The following is a 22,968-nucleotide window of genomic DNA, read 5'->3' as shown; positions in this document are numbered from 1 at the left end:
AAAACAAAGGAAGTTTAATATTTCCTTTTTTTTTTGGTTTTACAACACAAGCATACAATCTTATTTAGACCAACAGTTACCTTCCTAGTTCAAATTTCCTAAAGCAACATGAAGTCCATTTGAAGATTGAGATGGGAACTATACAAGTATAGAAAATATACTACTTTTTTCAAATGTTATTTTGTGTTCCAGGTATATTATTTGCAAAAGTAAAAGCTAATGACTGCTGGGATAAGAGAACAGAAGTAAATTAAACAGGAACAAAAACGAATGCCACACCTTCTTATTTACATCCAGTTAATCTCATGTGATTTAAAAATATCCCAAATACAAACTCACCACAGATGCAGTTTCTGAAGCAGCAGTTGTTCCTGGTTTAATGCAAATCTGTGGAGAAAAAAATAACAAACTTTCTGATTATAAAATTGATAATACTGCAAATGTAACAACATTTTAAAACTTTAAAGCAAATACAAAATATTTGGAACATAAGGAAATGCAAACCAGCCCTACAGACATTCTTCCCACAAGAATCATATGTGAATCTAGTAAAATTTTAGCTACAGAAGAAAAGAAAGTATTTACTGCAATTACACTCAGATAAAAGCTTCTTCAAAAAAACATACACACGTTTTCTAAAGCCATGTAGCTGAATATGTTAGGTGACATTAAGAGAGTAGCATTTGAAATTTGGAGGCCACAAACTTAAAAATGCACTTGCTTAACAAAGACCAGAAATGGGTTTAAGGTTTGGTACATAAAGATGTATGTACATGTCAATGCTTAGAGCAGATCTATTCTCAGTGACTCATTACTTTCCTTTGGGAGAAAAAATTCACCGCAGTGGGATAAATTGTATTTAAAGATAGTTCCTAGGCTTTCTGAGACTTACTTGTAAGCCAGACTTATCTTCAATGTACGGTCTTGTAAAGCTAATCATGGTGATTTGATGAAAAGCCCCACTCCCTGTGAGGAACACAGGGCTCAGATACCTTCCCAGCCTGCCACAGAGCCCCTGTAACAGCTGTTCCCTGCCCCACACTGCCAACTCCTGCTAGGGATCTGCTTTTGCTCTCCACCTCAGCTGCATCCCTGAAACTGATTTTACTTTTAAACAGCTGAGTGAAAAGTTATGATTGAGGAAGTGAAGCACACATGAAGTCACTTGTATGAATGCTACTATACATCCAACACGCCTGTCACCAAGCAAAGTGCTACATGCTCCATTCTGCGGTCAATGATGAGGGAAACAGCACAACCCAGGCATTCAGGGGGCTGCACAGTGTCTGAGGTCTTGCCAATACTCAGCTAAAGGCCTTGGGTAGATTCTAAGATTTAGACACTTTTAGTTTACACACACCTATTCAGGCTCAGGATGGTTTTGCTTTCCATCACCTTCAATGAAAAATACTCTTTTTACCTATATATCATCATCATCATCAACAGATACTGAATGCAGGATCTGCACTATCATTTTAAATAATTTGTTTCTCACTGAGCTGTGTGCCAAGTTTTAATTACCTGTAGAAGTCAATTCAAAAACAAAAGTGCCTGAGATTTAAAAAAAAAAATAAAAATTTTTTTCTTAAATTTAGGATTTAATCAGACAACAACTGTACAGATAAGACTAAACAGAACTGATGTGAGAGTGGTATAAAAGAACAAATATTTTACTCAGGACAAAAGGGTATAATTCTCTGTATAAAATTTAGATTATAGGACTCCATCTATTTAAAAGGCAACAGTTAATTATTTGCATTAGGAGTAGCTAAAACAACTCTAGAAATCTATCTAAAGTCAACTAAAGTCAAATTCATGCACTCAACAAGTAGAAATTTACCTGGAAAATAATTTGTTTAGGGTTATTATAAAATTACATGTGCACACACACTCAAATGTGACATGTTTCCTGATTAACGTGGTAAAATAATCTGTACCGTTTCAGTTTCTAATAGGTTTTATTGGTTTTTTCTATTATAAAGCAAAACTTGGAAACTAAAAAATTGGGCACATACATAAATGGCTGATCCAGCTTCTTCAGACACTTCCAGGTGACACTCATGTCTACCATCCTCTCTCGCTGTAGGCAATTTTATCACCTTAAATCCTGCAACTATCATGGTTTCCTATGGGAACAGAGCAATAAACAGAAAATTACAGACTCCAACACATGCTCTATTTTAAGACTATATGATGTGAAAATTCACTCTGAAGTCTCAAGACACTGAAGAAACAACAACCCTGAACAAATTGTAAAATCTGTCTTTAAGTTTCTCAATTTAGTTCTTTCACCCATGGAATTTATATTTACAGCAAATGCCAGAAAGCCTCTCTTTTTAATTCTGCTAAAATTTTCACACCCATGATGCTACTATAACTGAATGCTATTTCTGACAAAGCCTAAGGAGGAAGATTCACACTGAATAAAGCAAGAGAATCATTCCTCTTTGAATACACTGAAGACTGACTCCTTTCTGGTTAGCTTAACTAAAGTACAAAAGAAATCACATGTCAGACCAACAGTGATCAAACATTTTTTCTTAGAGTTCCTTTCTCATTGAATTACAGCTGTACTTTTAAGAAACTCTCCTATAAACTCTGTTTTGGCTGGACCAACATCTTCCTGAAGGGTTAAATAACCAGTTCAATCAAGAGGTAGATTTCTGGTAACAAAAGAGACCTTACAAACTTCTCTGGGACCACTGCTGAGATTCTGGCACAGGAAGCAATTGTAACTCTATTTTCATGTCAGTACAAAGTTCCTCAGACACCACAAAATGAACAAGAGGATTTAAAGGGTACATGGCAAGTCCCAGAAGCAGCTCATGGTTTTTTGGTAGCAACCTCACCAAATCAAAAAGAAAAAAAAAAAAAGAAAAAATTAAAAAGGAGGACAAGGTAGAAAATACATTAAATATCTTTAGGTAATCAGAGATGATTAAGATAGCTATCTGATACAATGTAAAGCTTCTTTATAGTCAGCTCCCCCTGTTATCAGAACTGTTTAGCTGACCTGTGCCAGTATGCTCCATTCCAGTAAACACATTAGACTTGGAAGCCTATTTCTATTCAAGCTTCTACCAAAAGCATTTCCATAAACTTTTACTGAATAACTTTTCTTCAAGTGTTTATTTTATTACAACAAACAAAAGATCTTTCTGATTAAAGTTGACAGTTTTAGCCAAATATTGCACTATGACAGCACTTTTTTTGCTATTCAGCAGTCTGACAATGCTATGCTAAATGATTTAAGATCTAAAACCTTAATGTTTTGTGCAAGAAAAAGAAAGGCTTCTAGATTAAGTGACAGTGATATATGTAGTTATTAAAACATCGGGGGGAAAAAATCTGCAGAAAATATAAATTTAATCAGACAGTTTAATTCACAATGAAACTACTTAGGGCATGGTGATTTTCAGGTAGTGTCACAATGTATACTTTGACTAAAAAATAATATATAAACCTAAAAGTAAGTCAAAGCTAAGTTAAAACATGGCAAAACAATTAGAACACTCAGTCTTCTTTTTGCACCGCAAACAGACTGTCCTACTAACATACAAGAAAATTGTTTCAGTCTTTCCAGACACAGAAACACATGAATAAAAACTTCAGGAAACTCCATGAATTTTGTCAAAATCAGATGTTACTACAATGACTTTCACTCTTAGCTGAAGAAGAATGTTCCTTCAACAGTAAAATCAACCTTTACCTAAAAAGTTATGCCTTGCTTATAAGTTTTTCTCATTTCTTCATTTTATTAGAACATAGACTGCTCAAGAGTCTGGGATGTGACTGTTGAGTCAGGATTGGAGCTCTGTACAGGTAACTTCTCCTGTGACAGAAGGAACTTCAGAATTACATAGACACAGCCCTTTAACAATGATGACAACAAATGAAAAAAAATTTTGAGTAGTATTAGGTCACTGATGATTATTCTCATTTAATACATACGCCATATGTAGCACCACATTAAAAAAAAAAAACAAACAAAATCCCTCTCAGACTGTGAAAGGGCTGTGCAATTCCGTAAGGAAGACAGCACTAACCTCTATATCCAGTTCTATAGGTAGAAAGAACAGATACACTCTCAGATTTTTTACAAATTCACAGTCAACTGTGACAGGTTGTGACTTGCAGTTTCTAAACATGCAAAAAAATTTTCATAATATTTGCACAGTGCCTTGATATTTAATTAGTTTTCAAACTAGATTAGCTTCCATTTCACCTTTAGCTAAGAAGATCTTGTAATTGGCTTGGGAATCAAAGCTATTTATAGAAATTGGTGGATATTCATGTCAACAGATGTGCATTGCATAAATAAACGATGAGATTCAAACATCATCTTTAAATGGCAAAAAAAAATCTCTTTTCCTCATTCAAAAACTGTGAAATACAGGAAAGACAATATTTTTCCTGATGGTTATTCTCTTCCAGATCGAGAAGACTCTCAGAAGACAATATGGTTACTCGTATTTTTGGAAATTGCCAGCTCCTCCCCCAGCTACTTAGCTACATTTCTTCTAGTATGCCAAGAATGATATGGAAATTAAAAAATACTAAAATCTGAAATGGCATACAGCAAATAAGCAGTACTAGACCTTACTGAAGTAATTTTTAAATGGCTAAAAAATGGGACTTTTTATGAAACTCTGCTAGCTGCAGAAATCATTGTTGTCTCATAGTCTTCCAAAATTAAAATCTCATTTGAGACATAAGGGAAGACCACAAAGGCTCAGTTCACTGGGGAAGAACAAATTGAGATTTTAACACACCTCACCTAAGGGCTGTTGCCTGTGGGTTGTAGTTTTCTACCCAGCTCTTTAGTAATGATATTTTTCTCTTCTTATTGCTGCTCAGTGTCTTGTTCAACATTTGTATTTTTATCAGGACAAAACTGATTCGTTCACTAAATTTAAAAAGATTCTGCAGCTTGCACATTTTGCAAATTAGTTCAGGAACTTTCCACCCCAGCTTCCCCATCAAAGGAATTCAAAACTCCTTGGAATAAAAAAACCTGTATAAACACTGTAATTTGCCCAGAGAGATTGTAGATGCCCCATCATTGGAAGTGTTCCAAGTGAGACTGGATAGGGCTTTGGAGCAATCTAAAGAGGTGAAATATGTTCCTGCCCATATGTCCCTCCCTGTGGTGGGAAGGTTGTGACTGGCTGACCTTTAAAGGTGCCTTCCAGCCCAACCCATTCTACCATTTAGTGTGAATTTGTATCACAAATCAAAAAGCACTAACATGAGCTCATAATGCATCATATACTAATTTCAACTTCATATTTGGCTAATACTGACACATCAATAAACTGATCTGCAATCTTATAAAAAGACTGAGATAACTGTTTTCATCTTGTTTTCCTTCTTTAGTGGTAACACTGTCTCAGAAATTCATAGGCTGACTTGTCTAAGTCTCTTACCTGGAGCCAATCTAACCAAACTTCTATTTCTGACAAAGCAATACACTGGCACCAAGTCAGTAAAACAACTCTGTATGGACAGTTTTGAATTTATTTTTTTTTAAAATCTTTTAGTATAACTGTCTTTTAAGTGAATTTAATTGTAAAACATATTTTATCAAATGGCAAAACATTCAAAATACGAATATAAATGAGTGACTTCTCTATTATCCATATTCATGATCCTTTGCTTGCTAGGTAAACAGCACTCATAAAAAGAATTGCTTTATTTCAATATTAGTGTGAGAAATAATTTACGTAAGCAAATACTTTTTTTTTCTTTCTAGTTTGTACTTACAGATTTGAAGGGACTGAACAGACTGTTTCTAATTTTAGGGATAAAAGAAGACAAGAAAAGAAGTCAACATACATCTGTGAAAAACAATTCCTATGACAAGAATATATATGTATATATGTTTTGGTGGTTTTTTTACCCCATGGTGTATAATTTTTGCACAATCCTCTGCCATTTTTCCATATATTAAAACACTGATGCTGTTGATCTGGGAACACAAGTCTTCCGAATCTACAGGAAAAAAGGCAAAAATGATTCAAATCACTATACCTTCTCCAAAACTAAACAGCAGTGGAAAGAGATTTACAAAACAAGCTGATCAACAGTCTAACACATTTCAGTTAATGTACAACCAGGAAATGTACTAACTACAGGTATGGTGCTCAGAATATTCTTCGTAAGAGGATTAAAATGGGAATGTTGTACACCAGTGTACAATTAAACAGAAATTAAAAAGATTTCCACTTGGATAATTCAATGTATAGTGTTAGAAAGGAAATATTATGCAGTCACATTAACACAGATCCTATTGTAGAATCTATTATAAACTGAAGATATTCTAGGACACAGAAATATTAATTAATAGCCTCCCAGGAGGACTGGAGCAGAAATCATATCTTTATTTCAAGTTTTCTACTTTTTACTGTTTCAAAGATTTAGATGTGCAATCTTATGTTTCCATGGAGAATGTGCATAAATTCTCCTCTCCTGAACAGTCACTGAAATCAGCAAGACTCAGGGAGGTTAAGCAGGAGGTTAAGCAGCCCTCTGAGAACTCTGGAGCCAGCAGAGAGACTGGCTAGGGTCCCAAGAAATTCAACACCTCTGCTAACACCAGCCACAACCGCAGAACCAGGCAGGATCTGCACACCCCAGGACTGCTGCTCAGGCACAGGTGGCAGTAGATTCCTGACAAGTTACCTCCTCCATCTTCCTGACTGGAGGGGATGACAAGCTTAAGACCTGAAAGCAATGCATTATTTTTTTTTGCATCATTTATTACATGATGAACAATTTAGGTCCTTCAAAGAGCAAATCTAGCTGCTGGTATTCAAATACTTGAGTAGTCAGGTGAAATTTCCTTAAGTGCTTAAATTAAAACAGAATGAAACACAAATATTTTGCTGCTAATCAAAATACTGACCTATACTAAATGTGCCCTTACACAGTATATGCTATGTATATATATTATGTGGTAACTATTACATGTGCAATTTCCTTGGTCCTTCTTATGATAAGCAGTTTGAAAATACAGTGTGTTAAAGCTATACATATAGCTAATACATTTCCAGGACAGTCTTTTAAAAAGTTATGCAACAAGAAGTCTACTGAAATATAAACACCGCATTGTTTCCATTAACTCACCTGGTGTAAGTTTAAGATAAACTTTTTTTCTAGAAAATTAAGAGTTTTAGAGAGTGTTTTAAATCTTACATTCTATTGAACACTATACAAAAGCAGGAACTACTGATGTAATACTATAAATTAAAAATGTATATTTAAATGTAGTACCTTGAAGAACAATCTTGAAAAAGTCTGTTCCATCTCTGAGTTTTGTTAATGGATAGGAAAGAGTAACTATTCCCTACAAAGCAAAAAATAAAAGAAAATGTTATGAACTAAGACTTTATGCCTCTAAGTTACTGAAATGCTGGTAACAGCTGAAACATCTGTAAGATAAAGGCAGAATTTAAGGAAGAAGCCTAAATTGCCATCTACATTCTTAATAAAATACCAAAAAACAACTGCTATAGACAGCATTAAAAAGCAACATTCTGGAGATACAACAAAGTATTGTATGTCAATACTATTTAGATGCTACAGCTAGATGATAAACAAGCACAAATAAGATAGTAAAATAAGACAGTAGCTTTGGAACTATACATGCAACTTTCATTACAAAAATAGCAAATAACGCTAGTTTTAGCACAAAACCTGAAACACATCTGAAGAGGTAGTGATCAAAATCTTAAAAGATACAGAAATTTCTCCAAAAATACTGGCAAAGGATTACAACATAAATATCAGAATAAAATCACAGTCAAGATATAATAGGAGCATATGAAGATATATAATGTTCTGTAAAAAAAAATACAGATGTGAGAAGAGTACTACAAAGGTTTCAAACTGTCATGTCCTACTTAATAGGCAATAATACAAATGCTCTAAAAGATGCTATGATTTAATGATTAATTCAAAATATTCTTTATATTTTGAAGCTGAAGTTATAATGAAGCAAAAATCAGCAACTTTAAGGATGTTAACATTTCACACCTCTTTACTAACACTTCTAGTTAGAAATATGGTTATCATCTGCATTACCAAAGATGTCAGCCAAGTGTATTCTTTCACAGTATGGCAGATAAAGCACTGTTACACCTTCTCAATGATAAAACCAAAAAAACTGGTTCAATAAAGAAAAATAAAAATACTGAAAACAGACTCTGTAAAATGCTTAAAAAAGCTAAACAACATAAAAATATACTGAAAGGTTTCTTGTAAAAAAAGACCAGGGCAATATATCTATAAATGTAACATTAAGAGGACAGTCAGGTAAATTACAGTTTTATTTTAGTAATTTGCTTAAACCAAATCAGGATAAAATATGCAGCAGTGAATTGTTACTCCAGAGGCCTTTCACAGAAAAATTTGTCATATGATGTGCTGAGGAGTAATCCAAATCAAATTCAACAAGATTTTACTATCTCTTTTATAAAGAAATAATACCAGTCCACAAAACCTCAACATTATTTACAGATGCTGATTTCCAAAATATTTTGATAATTACGTCTTCATATAAAACCATTAGTCTTCTCTGTGAAAAGTAGGAACTTACCTGTAAAAACAGAAAGCTTTCCTACTTGTTTTAAAAATTACAGCTTTGTTTAAAATTTCACTCTCTCTCTCTACATATATATATATATATATATATAGATATACACACACACACATAGATATTTGTTCTTGCTGAGATTGTTGTGAATTGTAAAGGTAAATGCAATTGTGAACTGTGAATTGTCACAGGTAAATAAAAAACTACAGAATTTTTCTTGTAATAAAGTCTTTGCAATGAAACAGTCACCTCAGGAACACTCAATGTTTACATATATATTTTTTTCTTATTAAAAAATTTCAATCTGCACCAGCACACTACTTTAAAAGTGGAATTCATTGATGAGATAGTGACTGCTTTTTGACCATCTTTACTTTTTATTTTTCCTTTTACATCCCAGTACCTTCCAAAGTGTTTTCAAATTCTGGGACCACATTCTTTGCTCTAATGGTCTGGCCCCTCTGCTTTCCTCTGTATCCCAAACACCTAAGCTATAGTTCTCTTCCCCAGCTACTACCCATTTCCTCATACTGCCCCACTGCCTTCCCCACATGCCTGAATATCTTGAGCTTCAAACTGCAAAAGAACTTTAGCAAAATTTACTCAGATTGACTCTTCCCTCATAAATCTTGCACTGCTTATTGAATTCAGAAGCAAACTTTCCAAAACACTCCACATGCCACTAGATGCACTCTCAAACCAACCATGTAAAATTCTTCTACTGCATGTGTCTCCTTCCTGAGAAGGCCTCGCTCCCTCAGTTTGGTTCTATAGCTGATTTGGCAGCTTATTTTCAGGTTTGGTTCAGATTTGCCACAGCAAAATCCAGAGGATGATGAACTAATAGGAGAAGGCATCATGTTTAGTTAATGAACATGATGACTGAATAGGTACAAATATTGCTTGTGCTGTTTTTCTACCAATTTGAAGTTTGCCATTTTCAAAGAGGTGTGAGGAAGATAAAAACACGCAGAAGAATGAAAGGACTGAGGCACACAAGTCAGACAGAAGGTTTCCAAATGTTTTTTTTTTTGCTTTTGCCAGAACACATTTCATAAAAATCCTCCCCTGCCCTTGTTAAAGCAGGACCTGATCCCTATTTTGGCAGGTCTAGAGTGACAGTGTGCCACCACAAAGATAACCTAACATCAGTGAACAGTAAGGTTCACTTCAAGCTCAGCCTGCAGAACTGGATTTTCCTTCACATTTAATGGTGCATTAGCACCAGCTTTATCAACTCTCAGTCGTGCTGCTTATGCCAAGCTGTTTTAGTCACCTACTAATCCATGTCAGCAGCAGCATGAAGTTCTCTTTACACAAGGCAGAAGCCTGAGAAAGACATTCTACATACTCTTCCCTTCAGGATCAGCTAGAGCACTGCATGTATGCTTTAAATCATAGTCTGGTAGTAATTGCTCTGCTTTCCGAATAGAAATATTTATTTTGGCAGAAAGATTTTCTAACTTATAATGCATTTTTGTCTCCTTCACCACTTTCTTCTGAACAAGTATCCCTGTTCTTCCATGTCGGAGCTGCTTGCAGACATAGCTCTTCAAAACAGCAAAGTCTATATATCGTACAGGTGAACAGGGACAGAAAACTACACCCTGAGGAATAAACCCTGTTTGCTAGCAGCAATGGTTATTGATGTTTCCATTTGTTCCTTTACAAGACCTGAGGGAGGCTCATTCTCAATCAAATCACCTCCTACACCACTCAACTGCTGCCAGACAGGGCAGTTCTGCTCCTTCGCTATACCGAAGTGCACCACTCTTGGCATCAATTTGACACCACAAGGAACCAGCGCAGAGTGAAAGCAGCAGAAAATTATCCTCTCTCCAGCAATAAGGACAGTCTTCTGCCAGCTTCCTTCTCATGAATGGACTCAATCACAGGGTCACATAAGCACTAGAGTTGGAGCTGAGAATATACAGCTGTGGTAGCAAAAATGTTTTTTCGGATACAGAAATACATTAGATCAGTTCAGCTCATATTTTTAAAATGCTTATGCCATTTTTTTAAGGATTCAAGACAACTCAGGTTTTCTACAGAACCAGATTGCCTTAACTTTTTCCCTTTCTTCTTTTTAATTAACAGATTGAAAGAAAGCCTGAATTAATGTTGATATTCTGACACGTAAGCATCAGTGATGCCTAAAATGATTCTCAGAGTCACAGACAAAAAAAAGTTAAACAGGATAAAAAAAGAACACACTCAAGAATTGACACTGCATTTTACCGAGAATACTTGTTTTAGGCATGGAAAAGGTTTGTTCTGCATTTCACTAGTATCGCAGGACTGTACTTCCAATCCAAAATATATTTAAGATTACTATCAAATATAAGTGCACACTTCGTAATGATAAAAAACCTAATTGTGCCTTGATGCTAGTAGTTGCTACAAACATTTTTTATAAAACTGGATATTGCATCATTTCATACAAAAGGAAAACTACCTTAGAAGTTTTTTAGTTACTCTGAAATCAGTTATTCTCAATTCACTTACTCTGATCTTTAACAGGATTGAAGTGCTTATTACAGTTTTTTTTTAAACAAAATACCACTTAACCTCCCACAGTCCCTCCATTTTAAGAAATGCATTCTGCATATTAATGTGTTTTAAATTGGTCCACAGCTTATAAACTCTGAAAAGAGAAACTCCTACAAAATTTTAGTCTGATAACGTAAGAGAAAGGGACAGGACTGTGAATCAATGAAGGAAAAAGCAACATGCAATGAGGTTCAAAACGGTCATAATTTTCCACTGCTAAGATATGCAACAGATGAACACAAAGACACACAAGTTGCAGGTTGTCACCAACTGAGCTGGAATACAAAAGTGCATTGCTAATGTTAAGAGGAGCTATTTCAAAGCAAGACAAAATTTTTTTACTGGTCAGTTTACCTGAATGTATTTGTTGGCATTATCACAGCCTTCTTGCAAATGTTGCAAATTCTCCTTCTGCAAATGGCTTGGTAGTGGAATCTCAGATTGTCCTTTAATGATTTTCAGCAGCTGAACAGGCATAGCTGCTTTATCTAAACAAAAATCATAAAAAGAGTCCTGAAGCTCTTCTTTTGTTCAAATGAAGAGTTACTAGAAGTTGCACCTCAGTCAGAAGGGGAATATTTTCCTATTTCATAACAAGACAGTTTAATTATGTAAAACTATTTCAGGGGGATTGGGCTCATCTCTTAGTACCATAAGAAGCAAGAAGAAAGTAACATTTCCTCAAAAATAGACTGCCATCCAAATTACTTGATTTTTCAAACATTCCAAAACACCATAAATGGCAATAAAATATTTCTCTACATATAAATAAATAGAAATGCATATAAATGCAAAGAGTAATGTAAACAGTGTTAATATTTTATATAGAAATGCAGATAAAAATCATGCAAAGACTTTGAATGACTCCTTCCCCAGCACAAGGTCAAAGACAAACAGTCTCCATATATAGCTTCTTCCCTAGAAGAAAATTCGACTGCAAGAAATTAAAACATCTGTCATTTTAACTTAAAATGAACAAAAGATGCTTATGTACAGATCAAAAAATTTTCATCAATGAATCGAGTAATGAAAAAAATAATAAAAAAATAAGATGGGTATCTACAGATTCCAAGCATGGAAGGCACTCAGAATAAGACAAGGAATGTATGACTGTGTCATCTATGGTCTGCCCTCATTGTGCTAAAAGTCAATGAAATAAATTAATAGTGACAGTGTTATAACACAGAGAATAAGGGGAGAGCTTCAAAGAGTAGTCTATTGCAGTGAAGTTACACATAATAGAAAAAAGTGATCTAGCAATAAGAAGCTACTGGTGTATTTTCTCATTACATTGTCATCTCATTTCTTCTGGGGTATCTTCGTCTTTACAGTACAATTTTTATTTCAAGTGGGCATCTACAGAACAGCCACAACATTATCAATCTTCTGTTTCCAGTAAGTTTTAATAAACTAAGCAAAAAATGCTTTCTGTTTTCTGAAAATCCAGATGGCAGCATTATTGCCACAGCTCTAATTTCAAACAGTTTTAGCAATTCATATATGATAGTAAAGAACAGGAAAGAAAATATTTTCTGTAGTTTTGAACGGACACAAAAACTTGGTATTCTACTCAGTAAAAGCTTAAACTACATTCAGTTATAGCTCAAAAGAGCTTTTGCAGTGCTAAGCAGAGTGAATTCCTAAAAATTATTCAGTGATAATGAAATGGAATTGGGAAACCACTGCAAAATGGAAAGACCAGTGAAGACTTTCTGTTATGACCATCATAAGTTACAAACATAAGTCAGCATATAGAGGTGCAGAGCAAAAAATTATGCACATTCTTTTAAAAAGTGCATTATTCTTCAGAAAATTCAAAAATCTACGTTATTGTTATTACAGTATCCAAAGATACCAGACTTCACTAATAACTCATGACTGTTTCTCTGGCTGTTAGCAACCCTTCTTTCTCCTTCCCCATTTTCCAGGAAACCCCCCCAGTGCTGTTATTCTTGTCTAGCAGATACAAGCAAGAAGTCACAGTCACTCATGACATATCAATATTTTGGTTTGAGGATGTCTCAGTTGCAATGGCACACACAGGATGACTATCTTCTGTTTTTTCCTAGCTTCCAATTTACATGAGGAGGAAGGAAGGAGAAGTGAAGCATTATGAACTGACCACAATCCTCATTCTCTATCCCCTGTACAGCTCAGGGGGAGAAATTGGTAGAGAAATTGGAGTGGAGCTAAGCCCAGAAAATAGGAGAGGTGAGGGAAACGTCTTTAGACTCGTTCTTATTTGTCATTATCCCACCCTGATTTGATGACCAGCAAGTTAAATTCCTTTGAGTCTCTTTTGTCCATGTAAATGGTGAGTGATCTCCCCATCTCAACCTGCAAGCTTTTAGTTGTATTTTCTCTTCCCTGTCCTCCTGAGGGGAATGATAAGAGTGGCTTTGGCTTCCAGCCATGGTCAACCTATGACAGCACAGAGCTGAGATGTACAGCACCAGACAGGTTTCAATTTCTGCTTGAGTTTCAAAAGAAGGAAAAGCCTGCTACAAAGGTGCAGATGCTGTTCCTGCTTTGATTAGTGAGGTATTAGAAGTTAGGATTTCTGTAAGACATTACTAAATGAGCCTAAAAACGATGCCTTTGTCTGTATGTTTTCAAACAGCACCAAACCACAAGAGCATTGTCATTAGCCTACTAGGATTTCAAGTCGCTAGTGAAAAGAGCAACTAGAAGATTTACAGAGCTTTTCAGTTCAAAGTATCTACTTCACACTTTATTCTAGCAGACTGAGAAGCTGATCTATTCCACCTAAAAAGAGTCAACTTCAAAGTTAATTAGCAATATTGGTCTTCACCCAACAACAGTATAATGAGCCATATATACACAATACAACATAACAGATTAACAATTTTTTATCTTGTTTCTCTCTGTTACATAACTTAGCAGTTAAAAATAGTATTTTATGTTTATTTTTCCCATGACGATGTCTTAAGAACACAGAGCATTATATTTTAATATAACAAAATTATATTTTGTTAAAATTTGAATTTATGTGAATAACATTCTAGTAGAAAACAAGTGGGGTGTTTTTACAGATCTTAAACTCCTATATATATAAAACTAAGGTCATGTGTTCTAACTGCTAATCCATGCAGCTTTCAGATTCTTGTTCTCAGCTATTAAAAACCAAAGATATGAGTATCCAGTTCTAAGAGTTATAAAAGTAAATTTTCCAAAACAAACTGATAGAGCACTGGCTCACAAAATCTACATGAAGATATTGTTAGGGCTGTCCTTGGTGTTCCCAACTCTTCTGGAGAGCAGCAAAGTGAAAATAAGTAAGTCTGTCAAATACCTTGGTTGCTCTCAAAAGCCTGACTAACACTGACAGGAATCATTCCAACTTGAGCCTAAGGAGCCCGTAAATGGCGTAAAGAGAGCTATACATAAAGATGGATATTGAAAAAAAACCCAAACAAAAACAACAGAGACTGCAGGAAAGGCAGACAGCAGCACGGGACACTCCTTGAAGAAGAGTGACACAACACATACACACAGCAGGAAGAAGACTGAACTAGAAATACCTTTTGCCTTCCAGTATTTAAAGTGACAAAAATATGGAGAGTGAGCAACCAGAGAGCTTAACAATTTTAACAAAGAATTATATGACAGAATGTAGACTGTTTAAAGTAGACTATATACTGTATATAGGATGTAACCCACAGTTTAACATCCCCAAAGAGAATGCAATATGCATCACTCAAGTGAAATATAACACTGAGGACTGCTATGGTCTTAACTCTTACGGGCTGCTCTGCCCTATCCTTGATGTTCTAGAAAATTTAATCCTTTCCCTGCTACCAAGAAATACTTCAGTCATACACAAAAATTCCATGAAGAGAATAATGTCATTTTGGGAAACCAAAGAGAATAAAACACATGACTTTGTGGACTTCTGAAGGAAACTTCACCAAAGCCTCATGAAGAATGAAGGAATAGCCGAGAGCATCAGCATCTTATTAATGTGGTAAGTCACAGTGGTAGGTACTTGAGCATAAATACTAGTAAACATAGTCTGTGCAACATTCAGGCTAACTGTGCAAAAGTTAAAATAATTATGAAATAAGTCATGCTTCATTAGAAAAACACACATATTTGTAGACACAGCCATGCATTCCTGCTATATTTTATGCAACGTTTGCCATAAAAATTATCATTTGCGGCTTGAGCAGAATAGGCAGTACAGACTACCACAAACCCAACCTGCCATCACAAGACAAAGCTTTTGTCACATAGCAGCCTTAATGAAATCAAGAAGACCATCAGCGAACAAAGCGTGTAGTCTGGCTAGACTTTTTTCAAAAGTCTAATTTTGTAATTTATTAGTTGAGAATTCTCATGAGGTGAAAACATCATGTCAGATTAACTGAAATAGAAGGAGAAATCAAGTCAGTACCATGACACACCTTATTGCCCTGGCTGCAAGGCTTCAGCTTGCTCTTGCTGCAGATCTTCGGGCACTTGTCTTTTTTTGGAAAGTATACCCTCGGCTATTCTTACTGTTAATTACACAAGTGATACTTAGTTTCATTAGAGTACAACTAGGTTTCTTAAGAAAACAAAATTTATTTCAGATTAAAATTTACTCATCTGACATTGTCAAGAGACTACAATCAAACATTACCTGAGGAAAAGGGATTCTCACACAGTCATTAATATCTCAACTCTAGTACTTCATCTCTAGAAAGCGGCAACCCACTGAAAAGTAGCGGCCTCAGGAAGACAGGGCTACTCTGCAAATCCCACACGTCACACGGTATTAATTAATCGCTTCAGAAAGTGAGTCCACCAGTTACAAGAAGCCGACACTCTTAAAACCGAGATCACCAGCACAGGCGTATTACCAACAAAACTCCCCTTTCGGTTTACTCAGTGCCCGGAAAGAACTTCCAAAGCCGTGGAGCCCGTGTGCAGGGCAGCTGCGGGACGGAGGGAGGTACAGCCGGGCCCGCAGACCCGCCGCTCCCCACGTGCCGCCGCTCCCCGTTTCTGCCCGTCCCGCTCCGCCGCCGCCTGCGCAACTTCCGCCCGCCCCGCGCACCGCCCGCACACTGCGCATGCCCGGGCGGCGCGCGCACGCGCAGCGGCGGCGTCGGGCACACCCGTCCTGCCGGGACCGGGACAGGGACAGGAACAGGCACAGGGCTGGGAATGGGAATGGGAACCGGGATGGCCTCGAAGCCACTGATGCTCTTCTCTTTTCTCTTCTGGTTCTGGTTTTTTATGTCTGTAAAAGATCTGTTATCAGTTAAAACTACAGTGAGCTGAAATAATGGAAAGCTTATACATTATAGGTACATTAAATTAAAATAATTTGGAAACATCAAGTTGCACTCCAGATGAATATATGGTTACTTGATCTTCTCGTCTTAACTTCTCTCCTTTTTGCTCTTTCTTTTCCAGTTACTTTTAATTTGCTATTAAATGATTTCTATAAAGTAATCTTAACCCTAGAAGAATTGGAGGTTTTTATGCCCTGTCCTTTATGTAATCAAAAGAGAAAAAAATAAGCAGAATTTTGATAAAATACTCAGTTTTATGTGTGGACAAAACAATAATCGGGTCTGCCAGAAATCTAGCCTGAAGTCTGTTTTTCTTTAATACTGTTTTTGAATGGTAGTCATATTCTTCTTCAGAAGGATGGCGCGGGGCGGGGACGGGTGNTGTCCCCGTGCCCCGGTGTGCCCATGTCCCTGTGCCCCGGTGTCTCCGTGTCCCCGTGCCCCGGTGTGCCCATGTCCCTGTGCCCCGGTGTCTCCGTGTCCCCGGTGTGCCCGTGTCCCTGTGCCCCGGTGTGCCCGTGTCCCCGTGCCCCGGTGTCTCCGTGTCCCCGGTGTGCCCGTGTCCCTGTGCCCCGGTGTCTCCGTGTCCCCGTGCCCCGGTGTGCCCGTGTCCCTGTACCCCGGTGTCCGTGTGCCCCGGTGTCTCCGTGTCCCCAGTGTGCCCGTGTCGCCGTGTCCCGGTGTCCCTGTGTCCCGGTGTGCCCGTGTCGCCGTGTCCCCAGTGTCTCCGTGTCCCCGTGCCCCGGTATGCCCGTGTCGCCGTGTCCCGGTGTCTCCGTGTCCCCGGTGTCCCCGGTGTCTCCGTGTCCCCGGTGTGCCCGTGTCCCCGTGCCCCGGTGTCTCCGTGTCCCGGTGTCCCCGGTGTCTCCGTGTCTCCGTGTCCCCCGTGTCCCCGGTGTGCCCGTGTCCCCGTGTCCCGGTGTCCCCGGTGTGCCCGTGTCGCCGTGTCCCGGTGTCTCCGTGCCCCGGTGTCTCCGTGTCCCCGGTGTCCCCGGTGTCTCCGTGTCCCCGTGCCCCGGTGTCTCCGTGTCGCCGTGCCCCGCCCCTCGTGCAGGAGCCGTGCCGGCCCTGGGCCGCCCCTCGCTCCCGGCCCGCTCCCGGCTGTTCCCCAGCCTCCCTGGGATGTTCAGTGCCCATATGGGGTAGCCGGTAAATCGTGGATGTTGTGTCCGTGTTCAGACGACCTTAGAAGCCGCCACCTGCAGAAAGTTAAAAAATACGGGGGAGAAGAACACCCTGCAGCTTGCTGGCGTCTGTTGTTGAAATGGCTCTGGAAAGCAGTATTCATCGCTGACAGCGACACGGGGTCCCTGAGGCTTGCTGGTGTTTGGATGCTGCAAGTTGACACGTGCCAAGATCTCACTGACACATGCCAAGATCCCGTTTGCAGTGCTTGCCAATTCAAAATTACAGCATTCGTGGCTCAGCGTTTCAACAGTGATGCTTCTTCCTTTAGAGACTTCAGCTTTCTGTCTCCAGCACCTCAGAGATACGTTTGCTGCCAGTCTATGTTCTCTCTTTCCTTTCCCATCTCTGCAATCCTGAATAACTGGGACAGCTTTCTTTTTCTTGTTTCTCATCACTTAGTAATTTTTAAAAAGTCCCACTGGAAACAATTTTCTCCTTTCTCTACCTTCAAATAATTTCCTTCACAACCCTCCTCCTATTTAGGAACTCTGTTAGTTACGTCTCTGGAGTGTTTTATAGTTACACTTAGAATTCAAATCCAATTCAAAAAATGGAGCTTGGATCTATCCATGTTCAGGCAGCCTCTGGAGGGACATCTATGCTTTGTACTCATTTTCACCGCTGACAACCTTTTCTGGAACAGGCTTCTTTTCTTTGATCATCACAGTTCTCAATAAATTTTAATCCTGTACCTTCCATTGGGTATTGATGTACCATACTTGATTATGAGCAAAAAAATTATTAAGACCTTGTTAAACAGACGTGATAAAAGTAGCCCACAGTCAGAGCTAAGACAGAGCTGGGAATTTAAAATTTAAGGCAGCTGGTTACATGGAGGTCTAATGATCTGCCGTTTGTAGAGCCAGCTGTAGCAGATAGGCTGAGGTTAGTGTGACTTGCCCACATCCTTTATTTCCATCAAAAGATTTTGAGAAATCAAACTTATCTTTAGGCTATTAAGTTCTGTCCAGCAAACATTTCTGGTGGAATATTTGCTGTCTTCTTTTATGACCTCTATTTTTACATTACAACAATAGTTTTCAATATAGAAAACAATAAGAAAACCATCAGCAAAAAAAAGTTGATGAAGTGAAAAAGTTGAAGGTAGCTTTGGCCCATGATGCATTTCTCTTTTCTGTTAGGTTTCTTTTTTTCATGTCTGTAAAAGATCTGTTTAGCAATTAAAATTACAGTAAAGTGAAATAATGGAAAGCTTATACATTATAGGTGAATTAAATTAAAATAATTTGGAAACATCAAGTTGCACTCCAGAGTAATTTTAATGGTTGAAAAGCTGTATATAAGCAAAATTTTGATTTTGATAAAAGAATACCTTAGTTTATATGTCAACAAAGCAATTGGGTCTGCCAGAAATTTAGCCTGAAGTCTGTTTTTCTTTAATTTTAACCTTGCTTCTTCCTCAGTTACTAGTTTTAATTTAAGAAATTTAAGAAGTGAGATGAATTGCATCAGAAGGTTATTTTTAATGTTCCAGTAAGTGTGTGTGTTCTCATACTACTCATACTTGGAGCAATCTTGAAATGTGCTGCAGTTTAGATGCATCTTAATAAAAAATAGTACCTCTGCAGAGGGAAAAAAATCACCAAAACCATAATTCTGATCTTAATGTTGGTTTGCTTTGTGGCTTTTAATAAACTGCTTACACTACAAAACGAAACTCCTTGAATAAATAAGATGGTAGCGTTATTTCTTGAGCTCAAGTTTTGGGGTGAGGTCCACATGTAAATTACACATGCTTTTAACCAGTTTAAGAATCCTTGGAAATCCCCAAGTGCAACTGAAATTCTGATCTCACTGAAAATACTAAAAAATTCCCATTCAGTTGAGCAAGACCAAAAGGTCTCCCCTGTACATCAAAATTGTATGAAACATAAGACATTGAATCAAAGCTTTGAGGAATAGGAGCCTTACACATTAAATCAATACCTAGTCACAGGAGCTTCTGAAGACTGCTATCTTAATGAGGCAAGAACTAGATATGGGTTCCAGAAACTAGCCTCAAGTTAATGGGTTTGGTTTTTTTTTTTTTTCAATAATAAAACCCCCCAAGAAACCACCCCAAAAACCAAACCCCCCCCCCCCCCCCCCCAAAACTAGGCAAGCTTTTCAAGTATGTTTTTCCAAACACACATTGCAGTACCAGTCAAGTCCTTAAGCCATATTGAAAATTCTACCTCTTCAATCTTATTTCCCTCAGATATCTGAGTAAACAGTAGCAAAAGAATTCTCCTATAGGAGTACAATTGGCTATTTTCATTAACAGCTGCCTTGGTATAATGTTTTCCAAGTTCAGCATGAGACATTTCATAGCCTAAATGCAGCCCTTTCTACTCCTTTACCTTTGCTTTGTTTTGATGATAGCACTTGATTTTTACTTGAACTTTTATGGATACCAGCCAAATTCAGGTAGAGATCCTTTGCAGTACATCTGAAATTATGTATTGCTTGCTAGAATTGATAGGCTAGGAGAAGTCAAAAATGCAGATTTATTAAAATTACAGAAATTATTACAGCATGAATGTTTAAGAATTTCTAGATGATTTCCAGGAATCAATTTTGATTAATTGCATCTTTATAGAAATAATTAATGTGTAGTCACTCAATAAAAAAATCATATGACTATGGCATGCTTTTTCATTACAAAGTACTGTGCTTAAAGTATTTTCCTTCTGTAAAGAACAGTCAGATTCATGACTTGTTGTAACTGCTGGGAAATCTGAAATGCAGAGACCAGAATTTGAGTATTTTGAAATAAGTATATATGAAGTACTAAAATAAGCAATTCTTTGTTGTTTGTCCTATATTAGTGTTCTGTGTGACTGAAGCTCACTTACATGGCTGTAACTTATGTGGGTGTAAAAATAAATAGAGCATATGTTTACAAGTATTTAATGGCTATGTTATCATAATTTAAGAAGCAAGATTAGCAGAGTAGGATAAATCTTTTATTAGACCAAATTGTATAGGTTATGATTTGTATATGATAGCATGGAACGCTTTCAGAGATTATTAATGATATTTCAGTAGCTCAATCACTGAGCAGATTCATGACTGGCTCCCTGATCAGAAGAAGACAGCTTTAAATAACTCACTAATGGAGTATTGGGTGAAGAAAGACTCATTTTGAGCAGGAGACAATTTTCCTCAGTATCTAGGAGACAAGGAAAAAGGAATAGGAGAGGATCCTGGGAAGAGCAAGAGATTGAATATAGGCAAGGGAACGGAGAAAGTCTCCACTAATGTGATCCTGGACACACATCTGCTTGTGGCAATTCTGTAGTTCAGCAGCTCTAAAGTGTATCTGAAAATCTCCAAGTTTGCTTGGAAAAGAAAGTGATATGTATTACATGGAGTCTCTTGCAAAGGGTTTTTGTGCCAACTGGCGACTTCAAACCTTATTGGGGTTTTGAGCATTATTAAGATAAATGCTAAGAGAATATACTGAGTTATTACAGTTAGTGTAAATTTTGGAGGCTGACACAAAACTGTTTCAATTCAATGTTAGCCTTTTCATTTGTTCTAAAAGTTTCCTTTTTATTGAATCATCACAGCTACATGCTGATTAGATGTCTGTTTGCAGGTATTAAGTATGCTTCTTTGTTTAAAATGAGACATTTTTCTTTTCTAAGTTTAATACACTCATTAAGTTTGTTTGCTCAGTGGTTGTGTTCTTAGCTAATTTTCTTAGCAATAGGATTTTATTTTCTAATAAGGCACCTACCCAAAAGCCTTCTGTAGAAATCAATGATAGAAATCTATTATCTCTTTGTATAGTAGTTTTTCAGTATTTCAGTTGAAATACTCATGAGCTCTAAGAATGTTGAAGTACTATTCTTTATTCTAAAGCCTCAGATGTCTGATTAGGTATAGAAGTTTGTGCTTCTTTCCCTGATGCTTATAAGCTTACACTGGCTAAGAAGGCTACTGCAAAAAAATAAATCTTATTTATATAATTTCCCAAAGAGTTGATGTGTTAGTGTGACACATATCCTAGGAGTAAGATAACAAAAAGAAACACTACACTTCAGAAGCCCTGGATTTTTTCTTTTCTGTTTTGGAAACATAGAAATAAAGCCAGGGATGTATTAAGATTTTTGTGTGAGAAAAGCAGAACAATTATAACTACAAGGTAATTAAAAACAAAGTGGCATCACTGGAGTGTTTAATCTTTTAATGTCAGAGCATTTGTTTGTATATCCATTCATTGGATGTGAATTTTGGTTATGTGTGCATCAGTTGTAGACAACACTGGACAGGAATCCAGGCATATATTTTCAAAAAACTCATTAAAAGAGCTTATTAAATGGTGTCATTATGTGAGTGCAGATAAGCAGAACTAGAAAAGCTATTTATGTATTACTTGTAAAATATTAAAGTGTTTCTTCTGCTATTTTCAATAACTGAAGCAATTTCTTTTTTTATGACATGTACTAAAAAAAACCCCTGAGTTTTGTTTTTTTCTTTAGAAAATATACTTTAGATAGAATTCTTTATGACCTGGTTTACCTGGAAAATTCAAGTTCTTCCATTTCAAGAATGAAAATTTAACTATGGTTATTATCACAGGCATCACTTTTCTCACTGTAAAAATCTCTAGATGTTGTCATGAACTGAAATCATTGTGTTTAACAGTATAGTGGTGAACAAAAGAGTGTCTTCACTCCACCAAGTTTACAGTCAAAATGCACCTAGAAAATTAGAATTGAAGTTATTTTAATATGTAGTGAGCTCCTTAACAAACCAAAAAAAAAATATGTCAAGAAGCTGAAGGAGACTTGGGAAGAGATTTTACTGGGAAGCCTATTCCTATTCAGTCATTTAGCCTCCCTTTGTGTGATGATGGTGCCAGTTTTCCAGATATCATTGAGTTCTCCAGCCTAGAAAAAACTTTTATATATAAAATGAATTATAATTTACTAAAATATGGATCTTTTGGGATATATAAAATTCTCCAAAAACACAAACCCATTTATTCTCTTTCTTAAAAATCCTTTAGCTATTAGGGCTCAGTTTTGATAATTCTGTCTGCATTGACTACAGTGGGATATTTCAAATTTTTTTTTTCATGTTTTTTCCCTGTTCACATTTAATTATTAATTCAGCTTTGTATCAATGCATTTTTAATGATACATTTCTTTTGGCTTTCAGTAAAATAAAAGTAAAAGGAAAATGAAATTAAAATTAAAATTAAAATAAAGAGGAAGAAACCTGTGGCTTAAACAGAATGACTTTATCTAGTCACTCTAGTCATGTTCACCACCTATCCTGAGATATTTTGAATGTTTTCTAAGAGATCCTTAATTCAGTTTTAACTCA

At 36.8% G+C, this 22,968-nt stretch overlaps 1 protein-coding gene across 7 annotated transcripts in view; it reads right to left on the bottom strand.

The window, feature by feature from the left end:
* POT1 (protection of telomeres 1) overlaps positions 1-16,150 on the bottom strand; it is a 57,841-nt gene extending 41,691 nt beyond the window's left edge. The window contains exons 1-7 of one of the 7 annotated variants that reach the window (XM_015628836.3): positions 15,786-16,150; positions 15,568-15,660; positions 11,498-11,631; positions 7,273-7,345; positions 5,900-5,991; positions 2,016-2,126; positions 340-387 (exon numbers count right to left, since the gene is read on the bottom strand). In XM_015628836.3, coding sequence (XP_015484322.1) covers positions 340-387; positions 2,016-2,126; positions 5,900-5,991; positions 7,273-7,345; positions 11,498-11,620 — 447 coding nt within the window. In that variant the 5' untranslated portion in view covers positions 11,621-11,631; positions 15,568-15,660; positions 15,786-16,150. The other 6 variants (XM_015628835.3, XM_015628838.3, XM_015628840.3 and 3 more) reach the window with 6 other exon arrangements.
* Positions 16,151-22,968: the final 6,818 nt, after the last annotated feature.

Source organism: Parus major, chromosome 1A (genome assembly GCF_001522545.3).
Source record: "Parus major isolate Abel chromosome 1A, Parus_major1.1, whole genome shotgun sequence".
Taxonomy (NCBI): Eukaryota; Metazoa; Chordata; class Aves; order Passeriformes; family Paridae; genus Parus; species Parus major.
Note: the sequence above shows the minus strand (reverse complement) of the source record. Positions and strands in the feature narration are given on the sequence as shown.